The sequence below is a fragment of the Hypanus sabinus genome, chromosome 29, assembly GCF_030144855.1.
Source record: "Hypanus sabinus isolate sHypSab1 chromosome 29, sHypSab1.hap1, whole genome shotgun sequence".
In the NCBI taxonomy this organism is placed as follows: Eukaryota; Metazoa; Chordata; class Chondrichthyes; order Myliobatiformes; family Dasyatidae; genus Hypanus; species Hypanus sabinus.
This window is the reverse complement of record NC_082734.1, coordinates 3,705,988-3,732,179: the sequence shown is the minus strand read 5'-3', so window position 1 is coordinate 3,732,179 and position 26,192 is coordinate 3,705,988. Positions and strand designations below refer to the sequence as shown.

The 26,192-nt window shown below is 55.0% G+C and overlaps 1 protein-coding gene across 1 annotated transcript in view; it reads left to right on the top strand.

The window, feature by feature from the left end:
• LOC132382731 (guanine nucleotide-binding protein subunit alpha-12-like) overlaps positions 1-25,850 on the top strand; it is a 26,887-nt gene extending 1,037 nt beyond the window's left edge. Inside the window, exons 2-4 of the mRNA XM_059953181.1 lie at positions 6-25; positions 19,976-20,026; positions 23,416-25,850. Of these exons, the coding sequence (XP_059809164.1) occupies positions 6-25; positions 19,976-20,026; positions 23,416-23,985 (641 nt within the window). The 3' untranslated portion in view covers positions 23,986-25,850. The remainder of the gene's footprint in view (positions 1-5; positions 26-19,975; positions 20,027-23,415) is intronic.
• Positions 25,851-26,192: the final 342 nt, after the last annotated feature.

Sequence of the window (26,192 nt, the reverse complement as noted above, 5' to 3'; positions counted from 1 at the left end):
GTGGCCTGTGCAGCTGAGAGGAAAGGTCGGTGTGTTTGGGGAAGTGGGTGGGGGGTTGGGCCTGTGTTTCTGACAGACTTCTCTCCACAGTATGAGGGTCTTGGTTATTATTGTTGCATGATACATTGAAAAGCGTGTTTATCCAGTTTAAATCATTATGCATTGAGCTAGAATAAGGTAAAACAATAGAAATGCAGAATGAAGTGAGAAAGCGACTGAGAGAGTGCGGTGCAGGAGAACGATAAAGTGCGAGATCATTACAAGGTAGATAGCGTGGCCAAGAGTCCATCAAGGTCTATTCAAGCGTCTGATAGAAACTGCCTTAGATACTGGTGGTACATGATATCAGGCTTTTGTATCTTGTGCCCAGTGGGAGAGGGGAGAAGAGAGGATGTCCAAGGTGGGTGGGATCTTCGATTACGCTGGCTGCTTAACTGAGGCAGTGTGAAGTGTAGGGACAGTCCACAATCCAAATCCACAATATCCAGGGAGTAAGCTGTGCGGATACAGGGAGTTAAGGAGAAGGGGTGCAGTTACATAACTTGAAGGACCAAATGGCCTCCGTGTTGAGAAAGGTCCCAAGAAAATAGGAACAGGTCATCAGCCCCTCAAAGCTGTCCCACAATTCGATGTGACTATGGCTGATCTGCCACTGGATTCACCTCGTCATCAGCCCAGTTCCCCGAGCTTTTCAAACATTTATCTGCCTCCTTCTTAACTATCCCCAAATCAGAATCAGGTTTATTAACACTGATGTATAGCCTCATGAACTTTCAAAGTTCAAAGTACATTTATTATCAAAGCATGTACACATTGTACAACCTTGAGATTCATCTCCCAACAGGCAGCCACGAAACAAAGAAACCCAAAATAACTCATTAAAAAAACAGTCAAACATTCAATGTGCAGAGAGAGAGAAAAACACAAATTGTGCAATTAATAAAAGTAAGGCGATAACTTTAAAAACAAAAGTGAGTCCGCAGACACGAACTGCGGAGCAGGCCTCAGCCTCAGTTCAGTGCAGAGCCAAACAAACATCATGGAGGAGCGAGCAGAATTTGTTGTTTTTGAGGTTGCAGTACAGTGCAAGACATTAAAAAAATACTGTAAGTTGCAATAAAATATAAAGATAGTCTGAAAGAAGAAGATGTGATCCAGACTCCATGTCTCTCTGGGGTCAAGAATCCCTGAGGTTCATCACCTTCTGTGGGAAGAAGTTCCCACAAATGGCTTGCAAATGGTGGAAGATGTTCTAGGGTAAGACCTATCCTATTAGATTGAGAAGTTTCCATGCATCTCGGTTGAAAATGACTACCCCTCGTGTCTGTCCTCACTGCAGCATATATACACACAAACACAAGTGTGCACGTTATTTATACATACATTCTAGGTTTCTATAGAAAATATACTCCCCCCACTTGGAAGTCTTCACTGCTCTACAACATTAAATCACAGTTGATTTAATTTGGCCTTTTTTGGCATTGATCACCAGTAAAAGACCCTTTCACATTAAACTGAAAACAGATCTCTGCAAAGTGATCTAAGTCAATTACAAATGTAAACCACAAAATAATTGTATCAACAGCTTTATTCTAACCGTGCCACCCCGGGACGTGGGAGGAGACCCAAGCAAGCAGTTTTCCTGGAGAGCGTGCAAACTCCGCACAGAGAGCACCGGAAGTCAGGATTGAATGTGGGTCACCAGAACTGAGAGTTTCACCCCACTGGGTGACTTAGAGTTGTAATGGTCATCACGGATGTGGTGTGGCTGGTTTTCATGCGTGATAGTGCTCCCACAAACCATGCAGATCAAATCACTACGAGTGTTCCTCAGGAAACTTTGTGACAGGCGTCATCTGGGAGAGGAGGGGCTTGTTGTCACGTATGGCAGCGCTATCACTCGAGTCGAGATGATTTCCTCCTAAGGGGTTGTCTATCGATGGCTGCCGTATGAAAGATGCCAACGATGCCATCAAGGGCCTGAAGATTGGCAAAGCCACTAGTGCTGATGGGATCCCAGCAGAGATCCGTAAGGAAGGTGGCCAGTGTTCCTACACCACATACACGTCCTTCTCCTGAAGGAACAACTACCCTCATAGCTCAAGGATTGGCTCACTTGGCACTTGGCTATACCAGACCAGCAGTGTCATCGTTCCATCAAGTCTTTGACTCTAGGATGAGGGTACCCTCAGGACAATAAATAGACAAAGCCTTCAGAAAGAGAGATGGCAGTCCCAGCAACTTTCTATCTCCCTGCAGTCTGATCAGGGTTCTCAGCTAGGGCAGTGACCATCTGTTTAGATAAGCAGGAAAGCTCTATCTCCTGGATAATTACGGACTCATTTCCTCTGTTTGTACAAGAACTTGAATAGCCACCAATCCATTCTCAGAAACAGGTACAACAACCTCCTCAGTTCCCTCCATTCACACTTGTATGGACTTGCCTTTACTGCCACGATGAGGCCACTCTCAGGTTGGAGGGGCAACATCTCATGCTCCAACTAGATAGCCTGCAACCTGAACACATGAACATCATTTTCTCCTTCCAGTAATTTTTCCTCACCCCTTCCCTCTTCTATTCCCCACTCCTCCTCATCTGCCTATCACCTCCCCCGGTGCCCCTCCTCCCACTCTCACTCTCCTCTCCTCTCAGATTCCTTCTTCTCCAGCCATTTGCCCTTTACACTTATCACCTCCCAGGTCCCCCCACCCACTTGCCTTCACCTATCACCTTCGAGCTTGTCCTCCCCCCCCCCCCCCACATTCTGACTTCTTCCTCCATTCCTTTCCAGTCCTGATGAAGGATCTAAGCCTGAAGCATCGATTATTTATTAATTTCGATAGATGCTGCCTGACCTTCTGTGTTCTGCCGGTCTTTTGTGTGTGTGTGTATTATTGTCATATGAAGAGCATTTTATGAGTCTGGGCCTGTACTCAGAAGAATGAGGGGTGGCCTCTGAAATCCATCAAATGTTGAAAGGCCTCAACAGAGTGGATGTGGAGAGGAATTACCCTGTGGTGAGGGAGTCTAAGGTCAGAAGACACAGCCTCTGGATAGAGTGCATCTGTTTAGAATGGAGATGAGGAGGAATTTCTTTAGCCAGAAAGGGGTGAATCTGTGGAATTCATTGGCACAGGTGGCTGTGGAGACCATGTCATTGGGTATATTTAAGGCAAAGGTTGATAGATTCTTGATTAGTCAGGGTGTGAAGGAATACGGGGAGAAGGCAGGAGATTGAGGCTGAGAAGGAAATGGATCAGCCATGATGAAATGGTGGAACAGACTCGACTTAATTCTGCTCCTATATCTTAAGATCTTACTGTCAGTAGTTATTCCAAAAAATTAACACGGATTTTAAAGGTGATGTATTATCAGTGGAGTTGGTATATGGAGCCATTGCCCTTAGAAAATTGAACCACAAATATACTCTCAAGGAAAGTATGCAGAGACAAAGTCAACATTTTCTCTGCTATTAATTGTCCACAAAATGAATCGAGTTGATCCTATTTGTGTGAATCTGAAGTTGTATACAGACCAGACAGGATGCAAACTCTTGAAAACTGTGGTAAATTTTATATGGCACAAGATTGCACTCGACAACAATTTTTTTCAAAACCGTTGCTGCCTCAGAATGTTTTTTTTTTGTTTATAATAGACCAGTAGAAACTGAACACAAATGTAATTTTAGACTGGTATCCTGGCAGAATTTAGAGAAACAAGAAGTTAACTTTTATTGAATCTATTGTGTTTAATCGCACAACGGAGCTAATGCTTTGCAATAGTTCTGCAAAGCTAAAAATGTTTTGTTGATGATTTTCATTTGTACTCAGCGTCTGAGGCTTCTTGCTTAAGTGTCCAACAATAATCAGCCAGTATTGATGGATTCTGATACTGTTTCTCCGTGTCCTGGTGAAACCTTTCGCCATGATCGTCGCTGACCATCTCTGGGATAAAGTGGACACCAGTAAGGGGCTGGTGACAAGGAATGTGAACTCATGTTGGAGGTCCTCTGATCTTCTATCATTCGTAGAGTTATGTAGTATGGAAACAAGCCCCTTGGCCCGTCTGCTTCTGGTCGACGTTCAGCAGGATTCCCAACTAAGCTCATCTCATTTCCCTGCTCTCAGCCTATATCTATCAAGCCAGCCCGTGTCATCACATAGCTGTCCTTCTTCTCTCATTCACATTACTCCCTACATGCACCGTCGAAGATCTTCCTCTTCGAGACCCGGTAGAGTTGCCAACTCCACATGGGCAGGTGCCCAGATGTTCCATCGCATTGCTTCCTGTTCTGATTGCTCCACCCTCCCACATTCATGCATTGGTCGCTAGACATGTCCATCTTCACAGAGCCTCCCCTTCAAAAGCCAATGAAATGTGAGTTGTTCTTTATAAGACCATGAGGGTTGGGTACCTCAAGAGCCTGCCTGCAAGACAATGGGTGGTCTTTTACCTCCTAACCAATCCCTGCATCCTGGAACACTCCTAATGTCCAGGAGCCTCTCAGTCTCAGGTATGAATGCAATCAAAGATTGATCCTCCAAAAAAAACACAGATAAAGGTTGGCTTTATTTGTCACTTGTACATCGAAACGCAGTGAAATGCACCATTTGCAACAAATCAAGTCGGTGACAACTGTGCCGGTTTCCGAGCATGCCCACGATTTACTAACCTTAACCTATATTGCTTTGGAATGTGCGAGGAAATGTTGTTTTGTGGCAGCAGGACAATGCAAGGCATCAGAAGTACTATAAGTTACAACAATAAATAGCACAGTAGCAATCACGGGCTACACTGACCGTTAGGAAATCTGACGGCAGAGGGGAAGCCTTGGTGGGATTGGTAAACAAGAGATTCTGCAGATGCTGGAAATCTTGAGTAATACACACACAAAATGCTGGAGGAACTCGGCAGGTCAGGCAGCGTCTGTGGAGGGGAATGAACCGTCAATGTTTCAGGTGGAGACCCTTCGTCAGGACTGGACTGGAAGAGGGCAGTAGCCAGAAGAAGAAGGTGTTAGGTGAGACCTGATGAGGGGGAAGGTGGGGATGAAGAAAGAAGCTGATAGTTGATAGATGGAAGAAGAAAGGGGCTGAAGAAGGTGTTACCATGTCAGAGGATCTGCCCTTTGGTGTTATTTTATCAGAGAAGGCACAGCAGCACCTCTCTTTTCTTAAAAAGTTTGCACAGATTCAGCATGTCTTCTAAAAGTTTGACCAACTCCTATAGATGCATTGTGGAGAGGATACTGACTGGTTGCGTCATGGCCTGGTATGGAAACATCAATGTCTACTGGACCTGGGCCTGGTGTTGGGTAATCAGCCTGGCCGGACGACTGACCTTTCAGTGGGTGGTCAGTTAGGGAACAGTGACCACAACTCCTTAACTTTCAGGATAGCAACAGATAAGCATAGGTATGGTCCTTGCTGCAGAGTTTTAAATTGGAGTAGGATAAATTATGAGCATATTAGACAGAAACTAAAAGGAGTTAACTGGGAACACATTTTTTTCTGGGAAGTCCACATCAGACGTGTGGAGGGTGGAGGATCAATTGCACAGAGTACAGGAAAGGTATGTTCCTGTTAGAAGGAAGGACAAGGATGGAAAGATTAGAGAACCTTGGATGACCAAAGAGGTGATGAATTTAGTCAAGAAGAGAAAGGAGAAGTCTGTAACAAACAAAGCAAATGAGGCACATAAAGAAGCCAGAAAAGGACTCGAGAAAGGAAAGCCAGGAGGAGTCATGAAAAGTCCTTGGCCAGGAGGATTAAGGTGAATCGGGAGGCATTCCATACAAACATCAAGGGCAAAAAGATAACTAGGGAGAGGGTGGGACCAGTCAAAGATAACGGCAGGAACATTTGCTTGGATGTGGACAATGTGAGTGAGATACTTCGTGAGTTCTTTGCTCCAGTATTTTACAAGGAAAAGGATACGGAGGACCAGGAGATCAGCAGAGTCTATAAGTATGTTGAGGCATTTAGAAGTCAAGGAGGAGGAAGTGTTGGGCCTTCTAAAGGTAGAAGGTAGATAAAACCCCAGGGCCTGATGGGATTTACGCCAGGTTATTGAGGGAGGCACGAGATGAGATTACTGGGGCATTGACTAGTATCTTCATGTCCCCTCTAGGTGAGGACTGACGAGTGGCTTATGTTGTACCTCTATTTAAGAAGGGAATAAAGAAAAATCCTGGGAACTATAGACCGGTGAGTCTCACGTCAATTGTAGGGAAATTCATAGGGACAGGATATACGAGTATTTGGAAACCCCTGACCTAATCAGGGAGAGCCAGCATGATTTTATGTAAGGCAGGTCATGTCTTACCAACTCGATTGAGTTTTTTGACATGGTATCTAGAGAGATTGATGAGGGTAGGACAGTGCCAAAGTTCCTCACGTGTGGCTAAACCAGAAGACTAAGAGGCCCGGGATCCACGGTGAAATGGATGCTTGGATTCAGAACTGGCTTGCGTATAGATAAATAGATAGACAGATACTTTACTGATCCCAAAGGAAATTACAGTATCATGGTGGCATTACAAGTGCACAGATAGACAAATATACAAATATTAGAAGATAAGTAAGAAAAAATAAAAAATAAGATACCACAAACAGTCTAACAGGAGGGTAGTCATCACTTCCCCGGTTATAGGTTGACTCATTATAGAGCCTAATGCCAGGGGTAAGAATGACCTCATATAACGCTCTTTGCAGCAGCACAGTTGTCTTAGTCTATTACCAAAAGTGTTCCTCTGTTCAGCCAAGGTATCATGCAGAGGGTGAGAAACATTGTCTAGAAGTGCCAGGGTTTTCTGGAGGGCCCTTTGTTCTACCACAGCCTCCAGTGCGTCCGGTTTGACTCCTATAACAGAGCCAGCCTTTCTAACCAGTTTATTGAGCCTATTGACATCACCCGTGTTGATGCCATTACCCCAGCACACCACCACATAGAAGATTGTACTGGTGACAGCAGACTGGTAGAACAGGTGAAAGAGAGGCCTGCGTACTCCAAAGGACTTCGGACTCCTCAGGAAGTAGAGGCCCTCTTGTACACAGCCTCTGGGTTGGTGTTGTACTCAAGTCTGGTTAGGCGAATGCAAGGAGACAGTGCACTGTGAAGGGCAAGATCTTGGGATCCAAGCTCATAGCTCCTAGAAAATGGCTACACAGGTCAATAGGGTGGTTAAGATCCCTTATGGAATGCATCCTTTTATTAGTCGAGGCATGGGGTTCAAAAGTCAAGGGGTTATGTTGCAACTTTATAAAACTGGCCAGCAGGTGGCGTATTGGCATCAGCACTGGACTTCAGAGCGAAGGCTCCTGAGTTCGAATCCAGCCGGCTCCCTTGCACGCTTTCCGTCTGTGCTGGGCCTAGGAGCGAAGGATGAGAGTTCGAATCCAGCCGGCTCCCTTGCACGCTTTCCGTCTGTGCTGGGCCTCGGAGCGAAGGATGAGAGTTTGAATCCAGCCGGCTCCCTTACACGCTTTCCGTCTGTGCTGGGTCGAGCGTCGAGCTAGAAACATGGCCTCGGAAACACGAAAGCCTGCTAAAGAAACGCCATGTCGTTGTCCCGATGACTCCACTCAGAGTTAAGGGCTTTCTTCTTCTTCTTCTTATAACACTCTGGTTAGGAGTCATCTGGAGTATTGCAGACAGTTCTAGTTGCTCCACTGTAGGAAGGCTGTTGAGGCTTTAGAGAGGGCGCAGAAGAGGTTTACCAGGATGTTGTCTGGTTAAGAGGGCATGTGCTATTACAAGAGGCTGGACAAACTTGAGTTGTTTTCTCTGGAGCAATGGAGACTGAGGGGAGATCTGATCGAGGTTTATAACATTTTGAGAGGCATAGATAGAGTAGATAGGGAGTATCTGTTTCCTGGGGTTACCAGTGGCCTTGCATTGAAGGTGGGGGGGGGTAGGTTCAAAGGGGGATGTGAGGGGTAAGTTTTTTACTCAGAGGGGTGGATGCCAGGACTGTACTCCCTGGGATGGTGGTAGAGGCAAACACATTAGAGGCTTTTAGGAGACGTTTAGAGAGGCACGTGGATGTGAGGAAGATGGAGGGGTATGGACATGGTATAGGGAGGAGAGATTAGTGTTTGGTTGTTTTTGATTTGCTTTTTAGCTGGTTCAGTACAATATTGTGGGCCGAAGGGCCTGTTCCTGTGCTGTACTCTTCTATGGAAAGACCTGCAAGAAGCAGTGAAGACAGCCCAGTCCACCAGAGGAAAGACTGTCCCACCGCTGAGCACATCTACAAGGAGCACTGCCATAAGAAAGCAGCCTCCGTCCTCAAGGACCCCTCCTCCATGCAGATCATGCTGCACCAGGTTCCACCACACCACCCTGAACAGCGTGGATAGTGTCATTCGCCTCAACACTGAATTGATTCCACAACCAATGGACTCGCTTTCAGAGACTTTAAACTCGTGTTCTCGGCATTACTCATTTTTTTCACATTATGGTTTCTTCTTTCATTTTGCACTCTGGTTTACGATGTGGAGCCGAGAGCGGGTTTGCAAACCTGGCGAGAGCAAAGGAGGCTGGGGCTGGCGAGGGTGGAGCGCTGTGGGAGGGGTGGGGGGGACTGGCGAGGGAGGAGCGCTGTGGGAGGGGTGGGGGGGACTGGCGAGGGTGGAGCGCTGTGGGAGGGGTGGGGGGGGCTGGCGAGGGTGGAGCGCTGTGGGAGGGGTGGGGGGGGCTGGCGAGGGTGGAGCGCTGTGGGAGGGGTGGGGGGGGCTGGCGAGGGTTGAGCGCTGTGGGAGGGGTGGGGGGGGCTGGCGAGGGTGGAGCGCTGTGGGAGGGGTGGGGGGGGACTGGCGAGGGTGGAGCGCTGTGGGAGGGGTGGGGGGGGCTGGCGAGGGTGGAGCGCTGTGGGAGGGGTGGGGGGGCTGGCGAGGGTGGAGCGCTGTGGGAGGGGTGGGGGGGGTAGTGGCGAGGGTGGAGCGCTGTGGGAGGGGTGGGGGGGGTAGTGGCGAGGGTGGAGCGCTGTGGGAGGGGTGGGGGGGACTGGCGAGGGTGGAGCGTTGTGGGAGGGGTGGGGGGGACTGGCGAGGGTGGAGCGCTGTGGGAGGGGTGGGGGGGAGTGGCGAGGGTGGAGCGCTGTGGGAGGGGTGGGGGGGGTAGTGGCGAGGGTGGAGCGCTGTGGGAGGGGTGGGGGGGCTGGCGAGGGTGGAGCACTGTGGGAGGGGTGGGGGGGGTAGTGGCGAGGGTGGAGCGCTGTGGGAGGGGTGGGGGGGGCTGGCGAGGGTGGAGCACTGTGGGAGGGGTGGGGGGGGTAGTGGCGAGGGTGGAGCGCTGTGGGAGGGGTGGGGGGGGTAGTGGCGAGGGTGGAGCGCTGTGGGAGGGGTGGGGGGGGCTGGCGAGGGTGGAGCACTGTGGGAGGGGTGGCAGAGAAGGAGTGCCGGGGTGGGGGGGGGGGAGTGGAGTGGGTGGAGCGCTGTGGGAGGGGTGGGGGGGACTGGTGAGGGTGGAGCGCTGTGGGAGGGGTGGGGGGTAGTGGCGAGGGTGGAGCGCTGTGGGAGGGGTGGGGGGTAGTGGCGAGGGTGGAGCGCTGTGGGAGTGGAGTGGGGGGGGTAGTGGCGAGGGTGGAGCGCTGTGGGAGGGGTGGGGGGAGTAGTGGCGAGGGTGGAGCGCTGTGGGAGGGGTGGGGGGTAGTGGCGAGGGTGGAGCGCTGTGGGAGTGGAGTGGGGGGGGTAGTGGCGAGGGTGGAGCGCTGTGGGAGGGGTGGGGGGGGACTGGCGAGGGTGGAGCGCTGTGGGAGGGGTGGGGGGGGACTGGCGAGGGTGGAGCGCTGTGGGAGAGGTGGGGGGGGACTGGCGAGGGAGGAGCGCTGTGGGAGGGGTGGGGGGGACTGGCGAGGGAGGAGCGCTGTGGGAGGGGTGGGGGGGACTGGCGAGGGTGGAGCGCTGTGGGAGGGGTGGGGGGGAGTGGAGTGGGTGGAGCGCTGTGGGAGGGGTGGGGGGGAGTAGAGTGGGTGGAGCGCTGTGGGAGGGGTGGGGGGGGTAGTGGTGAGGGTGGAGCGCTGTGGGGGGGTGGGGGCGGACTGGCGAGGGTGGAGCGCTGTGGGAGGGGTGGGGGCGGACTGGCGAGGGTGGAGCGCTGTGGGAGGGGTGGGGGGGGCTGGCGAGGGTGGAGCGCTGTGGGAGGGGTGGGGGGGACTGGCGAGGGTGGAGCGCTGTGGGAGGGGTGGGGGGGACTGGCGAGGGTGGAGCGCTGTGGGAGGGGTGGGGGGGGAGTGGCGAGGGTGGAGCGCTGTGGGAGGGGTGGGGGGAGTAGAGTGGGTGGAGCGCTGTGGGAGGGGTGGGGGGGAGTAGAGTGGGTGGAGCACTGTGGGAGGGGTGGGGGGGTAGTGGCGAGGGTGGAGCGCTGTGGGAGGGGTGGGGGGAGTGGCGAGGGTGGAGCGCTGTGGGAGGGGTGGGGGGAGTAGAGTGGGTGGAGCGCTGTGGGAGGGGTGGCAGAGAAGGAGTGCCAGGGTGGGGGGGGAGTGGAGTGGGTGGAGCACTGTGGGAGGGGTGGGGGGAGTGGCGAGGGTGGAGCACTGTGGGAGGGGCGGCAGAGACGGAGTGCCGGGGTGGGGGGGGAGTGGAGTGGGTGGAGCACTGTGGGAGGGGTGGCAGAGACGGAGTGCCGGGGTGGGGGGGGGGAGTGGAGTGGGTGGAGCGCTGTGGGAGGGGTGGCAGAGAAGGAGTGCTGGGGTGGGGGGGTAGTGGAGTGGGTGGAGCGCTGTGGGAGGGGTGGGGGGGACTGGCGAGGGTGGAGCGCTGTGGGAGGGGTGGCAGAGAAGGAGTGCTGGGGTGGGGGGGTAGTGGAGTGGGTGGAGCGCTGTGGGAGGGGTGGGGGGGACTGGCGAGGGTGGAGCGCTGTGGGAGGGGTGGGGGGGGAGTGGCGAGGGTGGAGCGCTGTGGGAGGGGTGGGGGGGTAGTGGCGAGGGTGGAGCGCTGTGGGAGGGGTGGGGGGGCTGGCGAGGGTGGAGCGCTGTGGGAGGGGTGGGGGGGGCTGGCGAGGGTGGAGCGCTGTGGGAGGGGTGGGGGGGACTGGCGAGGGTGGAGCGCTGTGGGAGGGGTGGGGGGGACTGGCGAGGGTGGAGCGCTGTGGGAGGGGTGGGGGGGACTGGCGAGAGTGGAGCGCTGTGGGAGGGGTGGGGGGAGTAGAGTGGGTGGAGCACTGTGGGGGGGGTAGTGTCGAGGGTGGAGCGCTGTGGGAGGGGTGGGGGGGGAGTGGCGAGGGTGGAGCGCTGTGGGAGGGGTGGCAGAGAAGGAGTGCCAGGGTGGGGGGGGAGTGGAGTGGGTGGAGCGCTGTGGGAGGGGTGGGGGGGAGTGGAGTGGGTGGAGCGCTGTGGGAGGGGTGGGGGGGAGTGGAGTGGGTGGAGCGCTGTGGGAGGGGTGGGGGGGTTAGAGGCGAGGGTGGAGCGCTGTGGGAGGGGTGGCAGAGAAGGAGTGCCAGGGTGGTGGGGGAGTGGAGTGGGTGGAGTGCTGTGGAAGGGGTGGCAGAGACGGAGTGCCGGGGTGGGGGGGGAGTGGAGTGGGTGGAGCGCTGTGGGAGGGGTGGGGGGGAGTGGCGAGGGTGGAGTGCTGTGGGAGGGGTGGGGGGGGACTGACGAGGGTGGAGCGCTGTGGGAGGGGTGGGGGGGAGTGGCAAGGGTGGAGCGCTGTGGGAGGGGTGGGGGGGGACTGGCAAGGGTGGAGCGCTGTGGGAGGGGTGGGGGGGACTGGCAATGGTGGAGCGCTGTGGGAGGGGTGGGGGGGACTGGCGAGGGTGGAGCGCTGTGGGAGGGGTGGGGGGGAGTGGAGTGGGTGGAGCGCTGTGGGAGGGGTGGGGGGGAGTGGCGAGGGTGGAGCACTGTGAGGGGGGTAGTGGCGAGGGTGGAGCGCTGTGGGAGGGGTGGGGGGGGAGTGGCGAGGGTGGAGCGCTGTGGGAGGGGTGGCAGAGAAGGAGTGCCAGGGTGGGGGGGGAGTGGAGTGGGTGGAGCGCTGTGGGAGGGGTGGGGGGGAGTGGAGTGGGTGGAGCGCTGTGGGAGGGGTGGGGGGGGACTGGCGAGGGTGGAGCGCTGTGGGAGGGGTGGGGGGGGAGTGGCGAGGGTGGAGTGCTGTGGGAGGGGTGGGGGGGACTGGCGAGGGTGGAGCGCTGTGGGAGGGGTGGGGGGGAGTGGCGAGGGTGGAGTGCTGTGGGAGGGGTGGGGGGGGACTGACGAGGGTGGAGCGCTGTGGGAGGGGTGGGGGGGGAGTGGCGAGGGTGGAGCGCTGTGGGAGGGGTGGCAGAGAAGGAGTGCCAGGGTGGTGGGGGAGTGGAGTGGGTGGAGTGCTGTGGAAGGGGTGGCAGAGACGGAGTGCCGGGGTGGGGGGGGAGTGGAGTGGGTGGAGCGCTGTGGGAGGGGTGGGGGGGAGTGGCGAGGGTGGAGCACTGTGGGGGGGGTAGTGGCGAGGGTGGAGCGCTGTGGGAGGGGTGGGGGGGGAGTGGCGAGGGTGGAGCGCTGTGGGAGGGGTGGCAGAGAAGGAGTGCCAGGGTGGGGGGGGAGTGGAGTGGGTGGAGCGCTGTGGGAGGGGTGGGGGGGAGTGGAGTGGGTGGAGCGCTGTGGGAGGGGTGGGGGGGTTAGAGGCGAGGGTGGAGCGCTGTGGGAGGGGTGGCAGAGAAGGAGTGCCAGGGTGGTGGGGGAGTGGAGTGGGTGGAGTGCAGTGGAAGGGGTGGCAGAGACGGAGTGCCAGGGTGGTGGGGGAGTGGCGAGGGTGGAGTGCTGTGGGAGGGGTGGGGGGGGACTGACGAGGGAGGAGCGCTGTGGGAGGGGTGGGGGGGAGTGGCAAGGGTGGAGCGCTGTGGGAGGGGTGGGGGGGGAGTGGCAAGGGTGGAGCGCTGTGGGAGGGGTGGGGGGGGACTGGCAAGGGTGGAGCGCTGTGGGAGGGGTGGGCGGGGACTGGCAATGGTGGAGCGCTGTGGGAGGGGTGGGGGGGACTGGCGAGGGTGGAGCGCTGTGGGAGGGGTGGGGGGGAGTGGAGTGGGTGGAGCGCTGTGGGAGGGGTGGGGGGAGTGGCGAGGGTGGAGTGCTGTGGGAGGGGTGGGGGGGGGACTGACGAGGGTGGAGCGCTGTGGGAGGGGTGGGGGGGAGTGGCAAGGGTGGAGCGCTGTGGGAGGGGTGGGGGGGGACTGGCAAGGGTGGAGCGCTGTGGGAGGGGTGGGGGGGGACTGGCAAGGGTGGAGCGCTGTGGGAGGGGTGGGGGGGACTGGCGAGGGTGGAGCGCTGTGGGAGGGGTGGGGGGGAGTGGCGAGGGTGGAGCACTGTGGGAGGGGTGGCAGAGACGGAGTGCCGGGGTGGGGGGGGAGTGGGGTGGGTGGAGCACTGTGGGAGGGGTGGCAGAGACGGAGTGCCGGGGTGGGGGGGGGGAGTGGAGTGGGTGGAGCGCTGTGGGAGGGGTGGGGGGGGACTGGCGAGGGTGGAGCGTTGTGGGAGGGGTGGGGGGGAGTGGCGAGGGTGGGGCGCTGTGGGAGGGGTGGCAGAGAAGGAGTGCTGGGGTGGGGGGGTAGTGGAGTGGGTGGAGCGCTGTGGGAGGGGTGGGGGGACTGGCGAGGGTGGAGCGCTGTGGGAGGGGTGGGGGGGGAGTGGCGAGGGTGGAGCGCTGTGGGAGGGGTGGGGGGGTAGTGGCGAGGGTGGAGCGCTGTGGGAGGGGTGGGGGGCTGGCGAGGGTGGAGCGCTGTGGGAGGGGGTGGGGGGGCTGGCGAGGGTGGAGCGCTGTGGGAGGGGTGGGGGGGACTGGCGAGAGTGGAGCGCTGTGGGAGGGGTGGGGGGAGTAGAGTGGGTGGAGCGCTGTGGGGGGGGTAGTGGCGAGGGTGGAGCGCTGTGGGAGGGGTGGGGGGGGAGTGGCGAGGGTGGAGCGCTGTGGGAGGGGTGGCAGAGAAGGAGTGCTGGGGTGGGGGGGTAGTGGAGTGGGTGGAGCGCTGTGGGAGGGGTGGGGGGACTGGCGAGGGTGGAGCGCTGTGGGAGGGGTGGGGGGGGAGTGGCGAGGGTGGAGCGCTGTGGGAGGGGTGGGGGGGTAGTGGCGAGGGTGGAGCGCTGTGGGAGGGGTGGGGGGCTGGCGAGGGTGGAGCGCTGTGGGAGGGGGTGGGGGGGGCTGGCGAGGGTGGAGCGCTGTGGGAGGGGTGGGGGGGACTGGCGAGAGTGGAGCGCTGTGGGAGGGGTGGGGGGAGTAGAGTGGGTGGAGCGCTGTGGGGGGGGTAGTGGCGAGGGTGGAGCGCTGTGGGAGGGGTGGGGGGGGAGTGGCGAGGGTGGAGCGCTGTGGGAGGGGTGGCAGAGAAGGAGTGCCAGGGTGGGGGGGGAGTGGAGTGGGTGGAGCGCTGTGGGAGGGGTGGGGGGGAGTGGAGTGGGTGGAGCGCTGTGGGAGGGGTGGGGGGGTTAGAGGCGAGGGTGGAGCGCTGTGGGAGGGGTGGCAGAGAAGGAGTGCCAGGGTGGTGGGGGAGTGGAGTGGGTGGAGTGCTGTGGAAGGGGTGGCAGAGACGGAGTGCCGGGGTGGGGGGGGAGTGGAGTGGGTGGAGCGCTGTGGGAGGGGTGGGGGGGAGTGGCGAGGGTGGAGTGCTGTGGGAGGGGTGGGGGGGGACTGACGAGGGTGGAGCGCTGTGGGAGGGGTGGGGGGGAGTGGCAAGGGTGGAGCGCTGTGGGAGGGGTGGGGGGGGACTGGCAAGGGTGGAGCGCTGTGGGAGGGGTGGGGGGGGACTGGCAAGGGTGGAGCGCTGTGGGAGGGGTGGGGGGGACTGGCGAGGGTGGAGCGCTGTGGGAGGGGTGGGGGGGAGTGGCGAGGGTGGAGCGCTGTGGGAGGGGTAGGGGGTAGTGGCGAGGGTGGAGCGCTGTGGGAGGGGTGGGGGGGACTGGCGAGGGTGGAGCGCTGTGGGAGGGGTGGGGGGGAGTGGTGAGGGTGGAGCGCTGTGGGAGGGGTGGGGGGGAGTAGAGTGGGTGGAGCGCTGTGGGAGGGGTGGGGGGGGTAGTGGCGAGGGTGGAGCGCTGTGGGAGGGGTGGCAGAGAAGGAGTGCCAGGGTGGGGTGGGGAGTGGAGTGGGTGGAGTGCTGTGGAAGGGGTGGCAGAGAAGGAGTGCCAGGGTGGGGGGGGGGAGTGGAGTGGGTGGAGCACTGTGGGAGGGGTGGGGGGGAGTGGCGAGGGTGGAGCACTGTGGGAGGGGTGGCAGAGACGGAGTGCCGGGGTGGGGGGGGGAGTGGAGTGGGTGGAGCACTGTGGGAGGGGTGGCAGTGACGGAGTGCCGGGGTGGGGGGGGGGAGTGGAGTGGGTGGAGCACTGTGGGAGGGGTGGGGGGGGGAGTGGAGTGGGTGGAGCACTGTGGGAGGGGTGGCAGAGACGGAGTGCCGGGGTGGGGGGGGGGAGTGGAGTGGGTGGAGCACTGTGGGAGGGGTGGGGGGGGAGTGGAGTGGGTGGAGCACTGTGGGAGGGGTGGGGGGGAGTGGCGAGGGTGGAGCACTGTGGGAGGGGTGGCAGAGACGGAGTGCCGGGGTGGGGGGGGAGTGGAGTGGGTGGAGCACTGTGGGAGGGGTGGCAGAGACGGAGTGCCGGGGTGGGGGGGGGGAGTGGAGTGGGTGGAGCGCTGTGGGAGGGGTGGGGGGGAGTGGCGAGGGTGGAGCGCTGTGGGAGGGGTGGCAGAGACGGAGTGCCGGGGTGGGGGCAGCCCTGAGACACCAGGCAAAGTCAATTGATTCCAAACAATCGGTTTATTGATCATCATAGGATGTCTCTCTGGTGCTTCCCACTCCTTCTCCTCTCCCTTCCTTTTTTCCCAACCACGATTCCTCTCTCCCTGCCCCCCCTTCCCACTCTTAGTCCACACTAGAAATCCATATCAGGTTTATCATCACTCACGTTATGAAATTGTGTTTTTTGCCACAGCAGTACAATGCAATACATAAAATTAGTACAGTACTGTGCAAAAGTTTTGGACACCCTTGCTGTATATACGTACGGAGACTTTGCAGAGTCCTGTATTTGCATTGGGTGATTTTGTGTGTAATTGTGTGTAATTTTCCATCAATTCTGTTGTACTTCGCTGGTCTGCTTCGAACGCCTGCTAGAAAATGAATCTCAGGGTTGTGTATGGTGATGCACTGAATGTTTACTTTGACAATAAGTCCACTTTGAACTTTGAAGAAGGACTCTGATAGGAGATGACAGTGGACCACAGGAGAAAGGGAAAGAGGAGGGGCACCAGAGGGAGGTGAGAGGAAGATGAGGAGAAGAGAAAGGGTGAGAAAGGAACCAGAAGGGGGAATATTAAAAAAGAAAAGGGGGGGGAGAGAAAAATTACCAGAAGCTAGAAAAATCAATGTTGACATCAGTTTGGAGGTTATCCAGATGGAATATGAAGTGTTGCTCCACCCAGACAAAATATGTGGCAAAGTTTCTCTGGTTAACAGCTGCCACTGTGATTCATTGTACTTGTAGTACTTGGAGCGAAGCCTAAGGCTCTGGTTCTCAGTCTCTTCTCCAAAGTTTGAATTTCAGATAAAGGTTACCTGGATTCGAGAGCAAGTGCCAAAGAAGCGGTTGGACAAACTTGTGTTGTTGACTCTGGAGTGGCTGAGGCTGAGGGGAGATCTGAGAGAGGGTTCCAAGATTATGAGAAGCAGAGGTAGACATTTCTTCCTCGGTTTGATGTTCAGTCTGAACAACAACTGAACCTCTTGACCTTGTCTGCATGCTTTCATACGTTGAGGTGCTGCCACGTGATTGGCTGATGAGATATTTGCATAATGAGGTGTGCCTAATAAAGTGGCCGCTGAGTGAGCATCCAGCCTTGAAGGTAACACATGCAGAGATCTGTTCTGCCAGTTCAGTGCTTTGGTGGGTGGGATTAAACCAATAAATCCAACCCTCTGGACCAGTGAGTAACGAGCCATTCCCAGCAGTGAGTCCGAGAGGGCCGCCTCGCTGATGAGGGGAAAACAGGAAGGAGCCCAGCTAATTGGCTCACGATAAAATCAGCTGCTGACTCCACGTTTGCCAAACCAGTGACTTTCTTCTAAAGAATGCTGCAAAGAATGCCTTGTTATTCCAGTCAGACTCAATTTATTTCTCGTCCAAACAAAAACAAAATAAAATTAGCCAGACATTTCTGCTGCAATGGAGGCGGCCGTTACTGGCAGTGAATCCTTTGTGGTCAGACTACAACTCCCAGAGTGCATAGCAAGGTTGGCGACCATAAGACATAGGAGCAGAATTGGGCCATTTGGCCCATCAAGTCTGCTCTGCCCTTCAATTATGGCTGATTTATTATCCCTCAACCTCATTCTCCTCCCTGTATCCTTTCATGCCTTTTCTAAACAAGAGCCTATCAATTTCCACTTTAATTATACCCGGTGGCTTCATCTCTCCCCTAGAAAATGATCTAGAAAACAACTCCACCACCAGCCATATTCTTCTCCCCTCCGCTCCCCTTCAAAGCGATATTTCCCTCGAGAGTCTTTGCTCCATCCTCCCACAGCAGCCTGCCACTCAGGAGATGCAACTCTGGAGCAGGAGGCCTACACTCACTGCGTGCAGTGTGGGACACCTGAGCGACCAAACGGCCACTGGGCAGCTGCTTTGAATGAGAATCACGTTTATTGTCACTGACGTGTGCCGTGAAATTTGCACCAGTACACCTGCAAGACATAAAAAATTAATTTACGAAGGGATTCGTGGGGCACCACGGTAGCCTGGCAGTTAGTGCAGCGCTGTGAAAGCTCGGGGCGTCGGAGTTCAGAGTTCAATTTCATCAGCCTCTGAAGGCAAGTTTGTATATTCCTTCTGATGAGTGTGTGGGTGGGGTGCCTCCGAGTGCGCTAGTTTCCTCCCGGTCACTGATTGGTCACTGTGAACGGTAAATGGTTAGGCTGTGGTCAGACAAGGCCGCATGACTTGGAGGGAGGGCCCATTCTGCACCGAATCTCTAAATAAATAGTGCAAAAGTGAGTTAGTGTGACGCAAGCAAAACAGCAGAGGTCAGGAAGCATCAGAGGAAAGGAACAAACAGTCAACGATTCCGGCTGAGACCCCTCATAGTTTCATGGACCGTTCAGAAATCTGATGGTGGAGGGGAAGAAGCTGTTCTTGAAACGTTCAGTGTGGATCTTCAGACTCCTGTACCTCCTCCCCACAGAAATGAGAAGAGATCATGGCCCGGGCGGTGAGGGTCCTTAACGATGGAATCTGCCTCCTTGACGCACCACCTCTTGAAGATGTTCTTGATGGGAATGGGCAGTTGATGTTTCATTTAAACATTACACCCTCTGACCTGAAACAAGTCTGTGGCAAGGCTTGTGCCGGTGATGGAACCGGCTGAGTCAATCACCCTCGACAACCTCTTTCAGTCCTGTGCACTGGAGCCCCCAGACCACACGGTGATGCAGCCAGTCAGAATCCTCTCCACGGTACATCAGTGACATACCAAGTCTCCTCAAACTTTGCCTTTGGCACGGCTTCTTCACTGGAACGCTTTTGATTTGTGGAACACCTATCCAATGGTTTACCTCTATCTTAATTCCTAGTTCCCCTACAAGGAAGTCTTGTGTAAGCTCAAGGTGGAATATCTAATAGGTGGACTATCGAACTGGGTGGACTATCTAATAGGTGGACTATCTAAACAGGTAGAATATCTAACCAGATGGAACATCCAGCTATATATCCTGCCTTATGAGAATAGGTTGAGTGAACTCGGCCTTTTCTCCCTGGAGCGACGGAGGATGAGAGGTGACCTGACGGAGGTGTATAAGATGATGAGAGGCATTGATCGTGTGGATAGTCAGAGGCTTTTTCCCCAGGGCTGGAATGGTTGCTACAAGAGGACACAGGTTTAAGGTGCTGGGGAGTAGGTACAGAGGAGATGTCAGGGGTAAGTTTTTTACTCAGAGAGTGGTGAGTGCGTGGAATGGGCTGCCGGTAACGGTGGTGGAGGCGGATACGATAGGGTCTGTTAAGAGGCTTTTGGATGGGTACATGGAGCTCAGAAAAATAGAGGGCTATGGGTAAGTCTAGTAATTTCTAAGGTCTAGATAGGTTGGGCCAAAGGGCCTGTATTGTGCTGTAGGTTTTCTATGTTTCTGTGAGTCACCCAGTGACTTGGCCTCCACAGCGGCCGGAGGTTCCACAGATTCACCACTCTCTGGCTAAACAAGTTCCTCCTCATCTCCGTTCTAAAAGGACACCCCTCTATTCTGAAGCTGCGTCCTCTGGTCCTAGACTCTCACACCGTAGGAAACACATCCACTCCATCGAGGCCTTTCAACACTCGGTAGGTTTCTATGAGATCCTCCCCCACCTTTCTTCGGAATTCCAGTGAATACTGGAATCAAGCGTTCCTCATATGACGAGACTTTCAATCCTGCGATCATTTTTGTGAACCTCCCCTGAACCCTCTCCAGTGTCAGTGATGCACCATCAACAACTCTCGGAGACGGGAGGCGAACGATAGGCTTTTATTAGCTGCAAGAGACCACCAAACAACATCCTGGAGACTGAGGGGGGAGCAGTGCCTCCAATCGCCTTTATACCGGGGTCCGTGGGAGGAGCCAAAGGAGCAGTCAGCGGGGGGGGACGTGTCCAGACAGGTATATGTAGTTCACCAGTCAGCACATTCTTTCTTAGATAAGGAACCCAAAACCGCTTACAGTACTCCAAGTGAGGCTTCACCAGTGCTTTATAAAGCCTCAACATTACATCCTTGTTCTTATATTCTAGTCCAATTGACCTTTCCCACTCACCTATCACCTTCCAGCCACCCTCCTTCCCCTCCCCCCACCTTTGCATTCTGGCATCTTCCCCCTTCCTTCTCGGTCCTAATGAAGGGCCTCGGCCCGAAACATCGACTGTTTATCCATTTCCATAGATGCTGCCTGACCTGCTGAGTTCCTCCAGCATTTTGTGTGTGCAAGACAGGCTTTCCTCTGGTAATTTGACATTGATAAACCATTCCCACCCCCTCCTTCATTGTGTCTCCCTTTCTCCCCTGGCAGGCGGAATCGGTACAGTACTTCCTGGATAACTTGGATCGAATCGGCCAGCTGGTGAGTGCTGCCACTCTTTTTCGAGTCTCCGCACTGGTGCTGTGTGAATGTGTCGGTTGCATTAACCCACAGCTCAGCCAGGCAACATGTGGGGGGGTTGCTGTTCACCCTGGGTGACCCAGAGAGTCAGGACTGCAACAGTTGCCCTCAGCGGGCAAACTTCCGGTGCATCCCCATGAAGGCAGAGACTTGGAACGTGGTACGTACATAGCACGTAGAACGAGGCCTTTCAGCCCACTGTGTAAGCGCTGAGCATGACACATGTTAAATTAGCTCTCTTCTGCCTGTACAGAATCTGTATTCCTTCATTCGCCGCATATTCATGTGTCTATCTCAAAGCCTTTTAAACACCATTATCGTATCTCCTTCCACCCCTCTCACCAGAAGCCCATCCCAGGCACCTCTGTGTAAAAATACATGCCCTGCGCATCTCCTCTCACTTTCGCACCCGGCGCAGAGTGTAGGCCCTTTGGCCCGCAATCTCATTCTGACTATTTAAGACCAATCTGACTGCTGCTCTCTCCACAGCCCTCTCTCAACTGCCGACCTCTAACATTAGGCACTTATATCTCCTGAAGAATTCTGGCTATCGCATTTACAGGGGTGATGGGCCTTTTTCAGAGTGTGCTCCCAAATTAGCGATAATCTTCTAAAAAAAAATTCTCTTGCGTCATAATCATTTTGAGCCAAGATTATCACTGATTAATGAATTAGTAATAATAATTACAGGCATTCTGCATGGAAAAAGGATGAATCCTGTTGCTTATTTACGTGCATTCATTATTTTTTTCTTAACAGAAGTACAGCCAATTGAAGTAAATAAAGCATTTTAATACCGTAGATTTTTTAAAAGACAATTTAAAAATAGCATCATTTCTAAATAGTATGGTTATTACAAACATTTACCATCCAGATACTACATGTATAGACCAGGTCTGCGAAGATTTCAAAACGTATCATTTGCCGGTGAATGGAAGGTAGGGCGAGGGGCAGGTAGTTTTGAGGAAGTAGAGAGGCTACAGAGGGATTTAGACAGATCAGGAGAATGGGCAAAGAAGTGGCAGATGGAATACAGTGTCAGGAATTGTGTGGTCAATCACTTTGGAAGAAGAAATAAAAGTACTTATCTCTTAGCTCAGTACTTATCTATGCATCGCTCTCGACCCCTCTTCCCTGATGTAAAGGGGGAATTCTGCGTAAAGAGGCCTCAAATGCTGGAGAGACTCAGCTGGTCGGTCAGTATCTATGGAGAGAATAAACATTCATCGTTATGAAGGTCTCGACCAGAAATGCCTATTCCCCTTCATGGGTGCTGCCCGACTCTCTGTGTTCCTCCACCATTTTCTGCGCATTGCTCAAGATATCCAGCATCTGCAGAATCTTGTGTGTCTCCTGTCAGATTCCTTCTTCTTCAGTCCTTTACCTTTTCCACCTATCACCTCCCAGCTTATTACTTCACCCCCCCTTACCTCACACATACACCTTCCCCCCCTCACCTATCACCTCCCAGCTTATTACTTCACCCCCCCTTACCTCACACATACACCTTCCCCCCTCACCTATCACCTCCCAGCTTCTTACTTCACCCCCCCTTACCTCACACATACACCTTCCCCCCCTCACCTATCACCTCCCAGCTTCTTACTTCACCCCCCCTTACCTCACACATACACCTTCCCCCCCTCACCTATCACCTCCCAGCTTCTTACTTCACCCCCCCTTACCTCACATACACCTTCCCCCCCTCACCTATCACCTCCCAGCTTCTTACTTCACCCCCCCTTACCTCACATACACCTTCCCCCCCTCACCTATCACCTCCCAGCTTCTTCACCCCCCCTTACCTCACATACACCTTCCCCCCCTCACCTATCACCTCCCAGCTTCTTACTTCACCCCCCCTTACCTCACATACACCTTCCCCCCCTCACCTATCACCTCCCAGCTTCTTACTTCACCCCTCCTTACCTCACATACACCTTCCCCCCTCACCTATCACCTCCCAGCTTCTTACTTCAGCCCCCTTACCTCACACATACACCTTCCCCCCTCACCTATCACCTCCCAGCTTCTTATTTCACCCCCCCTTACCTCACACATACACCTTCCCCCCTCACCTATCACCTCCCAGCTTCTTACTTCACCCCCCCTTACCTCACACATACACCTTCCCCCCTCACCTATCACCTCCCAGCTTCTTACTTCACCCCCCCTTACCTCACATACACCTTCCCCCCCTCACCTATCACCTCCCAGCTTCTTACTTCACCCCCCCTTACCTCACACATACACCTTCCCCCCTCACCTATCACCTCCCAGCTTCTTACTTCACCCCCCTTACCTCACACATACACCTTCCCCCCTCACCTATCACCTCCCAGCTTCTTACTTCACCCCCCTTACCTCACACATAACCTTCCCCCCTCACCTATCACCTCCCAGCTTCTTACTTCACCCCCCTTACCTCACACATACACCTTCCCCCTCACCTATCACCTCCCAGCTTCTTACTTCACCCCCCCTTACCTCACACATACACCTTCCCCCCTCACCTATCACCTCCCAGCTTCTTACTTCACCCCCCCTTACCTCACACATACACCTTCCCCCCTCACCTATCACCTCCCAGCTTCTTACTCCACCCCCCCCTTACCTCACACATACACCTTCCCCCCTCACCTATCACCTCCCAGCTTCTTACTTCACCCCCCTTACCTCACACATACACCTTCCCCCCTCACCTATCACCTCCCAGCTTCTTACTTCACCCCCCCCTTACCTCACACATACACCTTCCCCCCCTCACCTATCAACTCCCAGCTTCTTACTTCACCCCCCTTACCTCACACATACACCTTCCCCCCTCACCTATCACCTCCCAGCTTCTTACTTCACCCCCCTTACCTCACACATACACCTTCCCCCCTCACCTATCACCTCCCAGCTTCTTACTTCACCCCCCTTACCTCACACATACACCTTCCCCCCTCACCTGTCACCTCCCAGCTTCTTACTTCACCCCCCTTACCTCACACATACACCTTCCCCCCTCACCTATCACCTCCCAGCTTCTTACTTCACCCCCCTTACCTCACACATACACCTTCCCCCCTCACCTGTCACCTCCCAGCTTCTTACTTCACCCCCCTTACCTCACACATACACCTTCCCCCCTCACCTAACACCTCCCAGTTTGTACTCCATCTCCTCAACCCCAGCTTCTTATTCTAGGTTCTGTCCCTGTCCTTTCCGTTCCTGGTAATGTCCACTGTTTGCTCCCCTCCATAGAAGCTACCTGACCCGTTGAGTTCCTCCAGTGTGTTCCCCTTCAGGAAGGCCAGCATGTCCAGAGCTGACATTAACCAAAAGCATGTCTCATTGTCTTGTAGAACTACCTCCCCAGCAAGCAGGATGTCCTGTTCGCTCGCAGGGCCACTAAAGGCATCGTGGAGTATGACTTCCTCATCAAGGGGATCACCTTCCGGATGATGGATGTGGGCGGCCAGCGTTCCCAGAGGCAGAAGTGGTTCCTCTGTTTTGAGGGCATCACCTCCATCCTCTTCATGGTGTCCTCCAGTGAGTTCGACCAGGTGTTGCTGGAGGACGGGTGCACTAACCGTCTGGTTGAGTCCATGAACATCTTCGAGACCATTGTCAACAACAAGCTCTTCACCCGCGTCTCCGTCATCCTCTTCCTGAACAAGACGGACCTGCTGGAGGCCAAGGTAAAGACGGTGAACATCGGTGACTACTTCCCAGACTTCCAGGGGCGGCCCCACCACCTCGGGGACGTCCAGCGCTACCTCCTCAACTGCTTCAGCAGCAAGCGTAGGGACCGCAGCCGGCCGCTCTTCCACCATTTCACCACCGCGGTGGACACTGAGAACATCCGCTTTGTCTTCCAGGCGGTCAGGGACACGGTGCTGCAGGAGAACCTCAACGATATCATGCTGCAGTGAGGCGGTGCGACCCACGGGCATTCCATGCGTGCCCCTTCTCAGCCCAGTGAGCCCCATTTGTTCGTCCCTGTGCAATAACCAAAGAAGCCTGATGACCCCTTGTCCATTCCTGGTAACCATATGGACTAATCCTGTGTGTGACCCCAAGTGGATCCTGGTTACACCTTCCATATCCAGCAGCCTCCCCATATGTAACACCCGTTTATCCCTGTGTGTACCCGTATCCATATTGCAATTGAACATATCCCATATGCTCTCGGTATATATCCCAATGTCAGCCTGTTGCATCTGCACATATTCCCCATCTCCATGCACACACGGTGCAAATCCTATTTTACCCCATGTACACCAAAGTCAAAGCCAATACTGTCCGTATCAACTTGTAGGGTCTTGTGATTATGGAAGGCAGAGAGAGAGAGAGTTTTATATTTAAGGGATTCCCTCAGCCCAGTTAGATAATCACTGAGTGTTTGTTCAGACCTCACTGATCCCAAGAGATTATTTTGACCTCGCCTTTCATTCCCGATGATGTTGAGTCTTCCTGGGACACAGGTGTACGGACCTGGACAGGGAGTGAACGAGGGGGAGGGCCCAAACAAATCTCTATCCTTCCCGGGACACAGGTGTACGGACCTGGACAGGGAGTGAACGAGGGGAAGGGCCCAAACAAATCTCTATCCTTCCCGGGACACAGGTGTACGGACCTGGACATGGAGTGAACGAGGGGGAGGGCCCAAACAAATCTCTATCCTTCCCGGGACACAGGTGTACGGACCTGGACAGGGAGTGAACGAGGGGGAGGGCCCAAACAAATCTCTATCCTTCCCGGGACACAGGTGTACGGACCTGGACAGGGAGTGAACGAGGGGGAGGGCCCAAACAAATCTCTATCCTTCCCGGGACACAGGTGTACGGACCTGGACAGGGAGTGAACGAGGGGGAGGGCCCAAACAAATCTGTATCCTTCCCGGGACACAGGTGTACGGACCTGGACAGGGAGTGAACGAGGGGAAGGGCCCAAACAAATCTCTATCCTTCCCGGGACACAGGTGTACGGACCTGGACAGGGAGTGAACGAGGGGGAGGGCCCAAACAAATCTCTATCCTTCCCGGGACACAGGTGTACGGACCTGGACAGGGAGTGAACGAGGGGGAGGGCCCAAACAAATCTCTATCCTTCCCGGGACACAGGTGTACGGACCTGGACAGGGAGTGAACAAGGGGAAGGGCCCAAACAAATCTCTATCCTTCCCGGGACACAGGTGTACGGACCTGGACAGGGAGTGAATGAGGGGGAGGGCCCAAACAAATCTGTATCCTTCCCGGGACACAGGTGTACGGACCTGGACAGGGAGTGAACAAGGGGGAGGGCCCAAACAAATCTCTATCCTTCCCGGGACACAGGTGTACGGACCTGGACAGGGAGTGACAATGGCCCATTGAACGAGGGGAAAAGGCGGAATAGGTGGACACCCAAAACAAATCTCTGTCCTTCCTAAACCTGATGAGCTCAGACCCCTCGGAGAGAAGGGAGGGTGAGAAGAGAGCAGTGGGAATTGATCCCTTGACCGATTGCCCATGGTGCGGGGCAGCAGAGTCAGCAGAGACCTTCCCTGTCATTGCCGGTTAACTGGACTCTGAAAACTCACACTCATTCCTCAAGCATACTTTATTTTACTTGTGCGCAAGGAGAACAGCGTGGCCCCTGTCACCCACCACTGTTCTGAAGTCTGAACAGAGAAATTCCTTCTTTATACAGAGCAGTTATTGATATTGGCCATTTAATAAACCATGTATGTTTGAATTCCTGACTTGCAAGATCAATTACCATTCACAATAGGGGTGTTAAAAGTCAATAAAAACTACAAGGTGACAACCAATAATACTTAGAAGTTAGTAAAGCAGTTGTCCCTTGGTTGCTGTGTTTCACAACATTCTGTTACTCTTATCTCACCTCTGAAACGGCTCCAAGAATCTGTGATGTGAAAGGAAGCTATTTCTCATCAGGGCTGTCTGCACCCTATCTGCAAATAATCCTTGCCTGGACATTGTGTTCAAAGTTCAAATCAAGTCAAGTTCATTGTCATTTAACTGTATTCATGTATACTGTCAAATGAGACAACCAGGGAGTGAAGCATAGTTGAACACATAACACACAATAACTTAGGAAAGTAAGAATTAAAACTACAAATTAATTATGCCTAGAT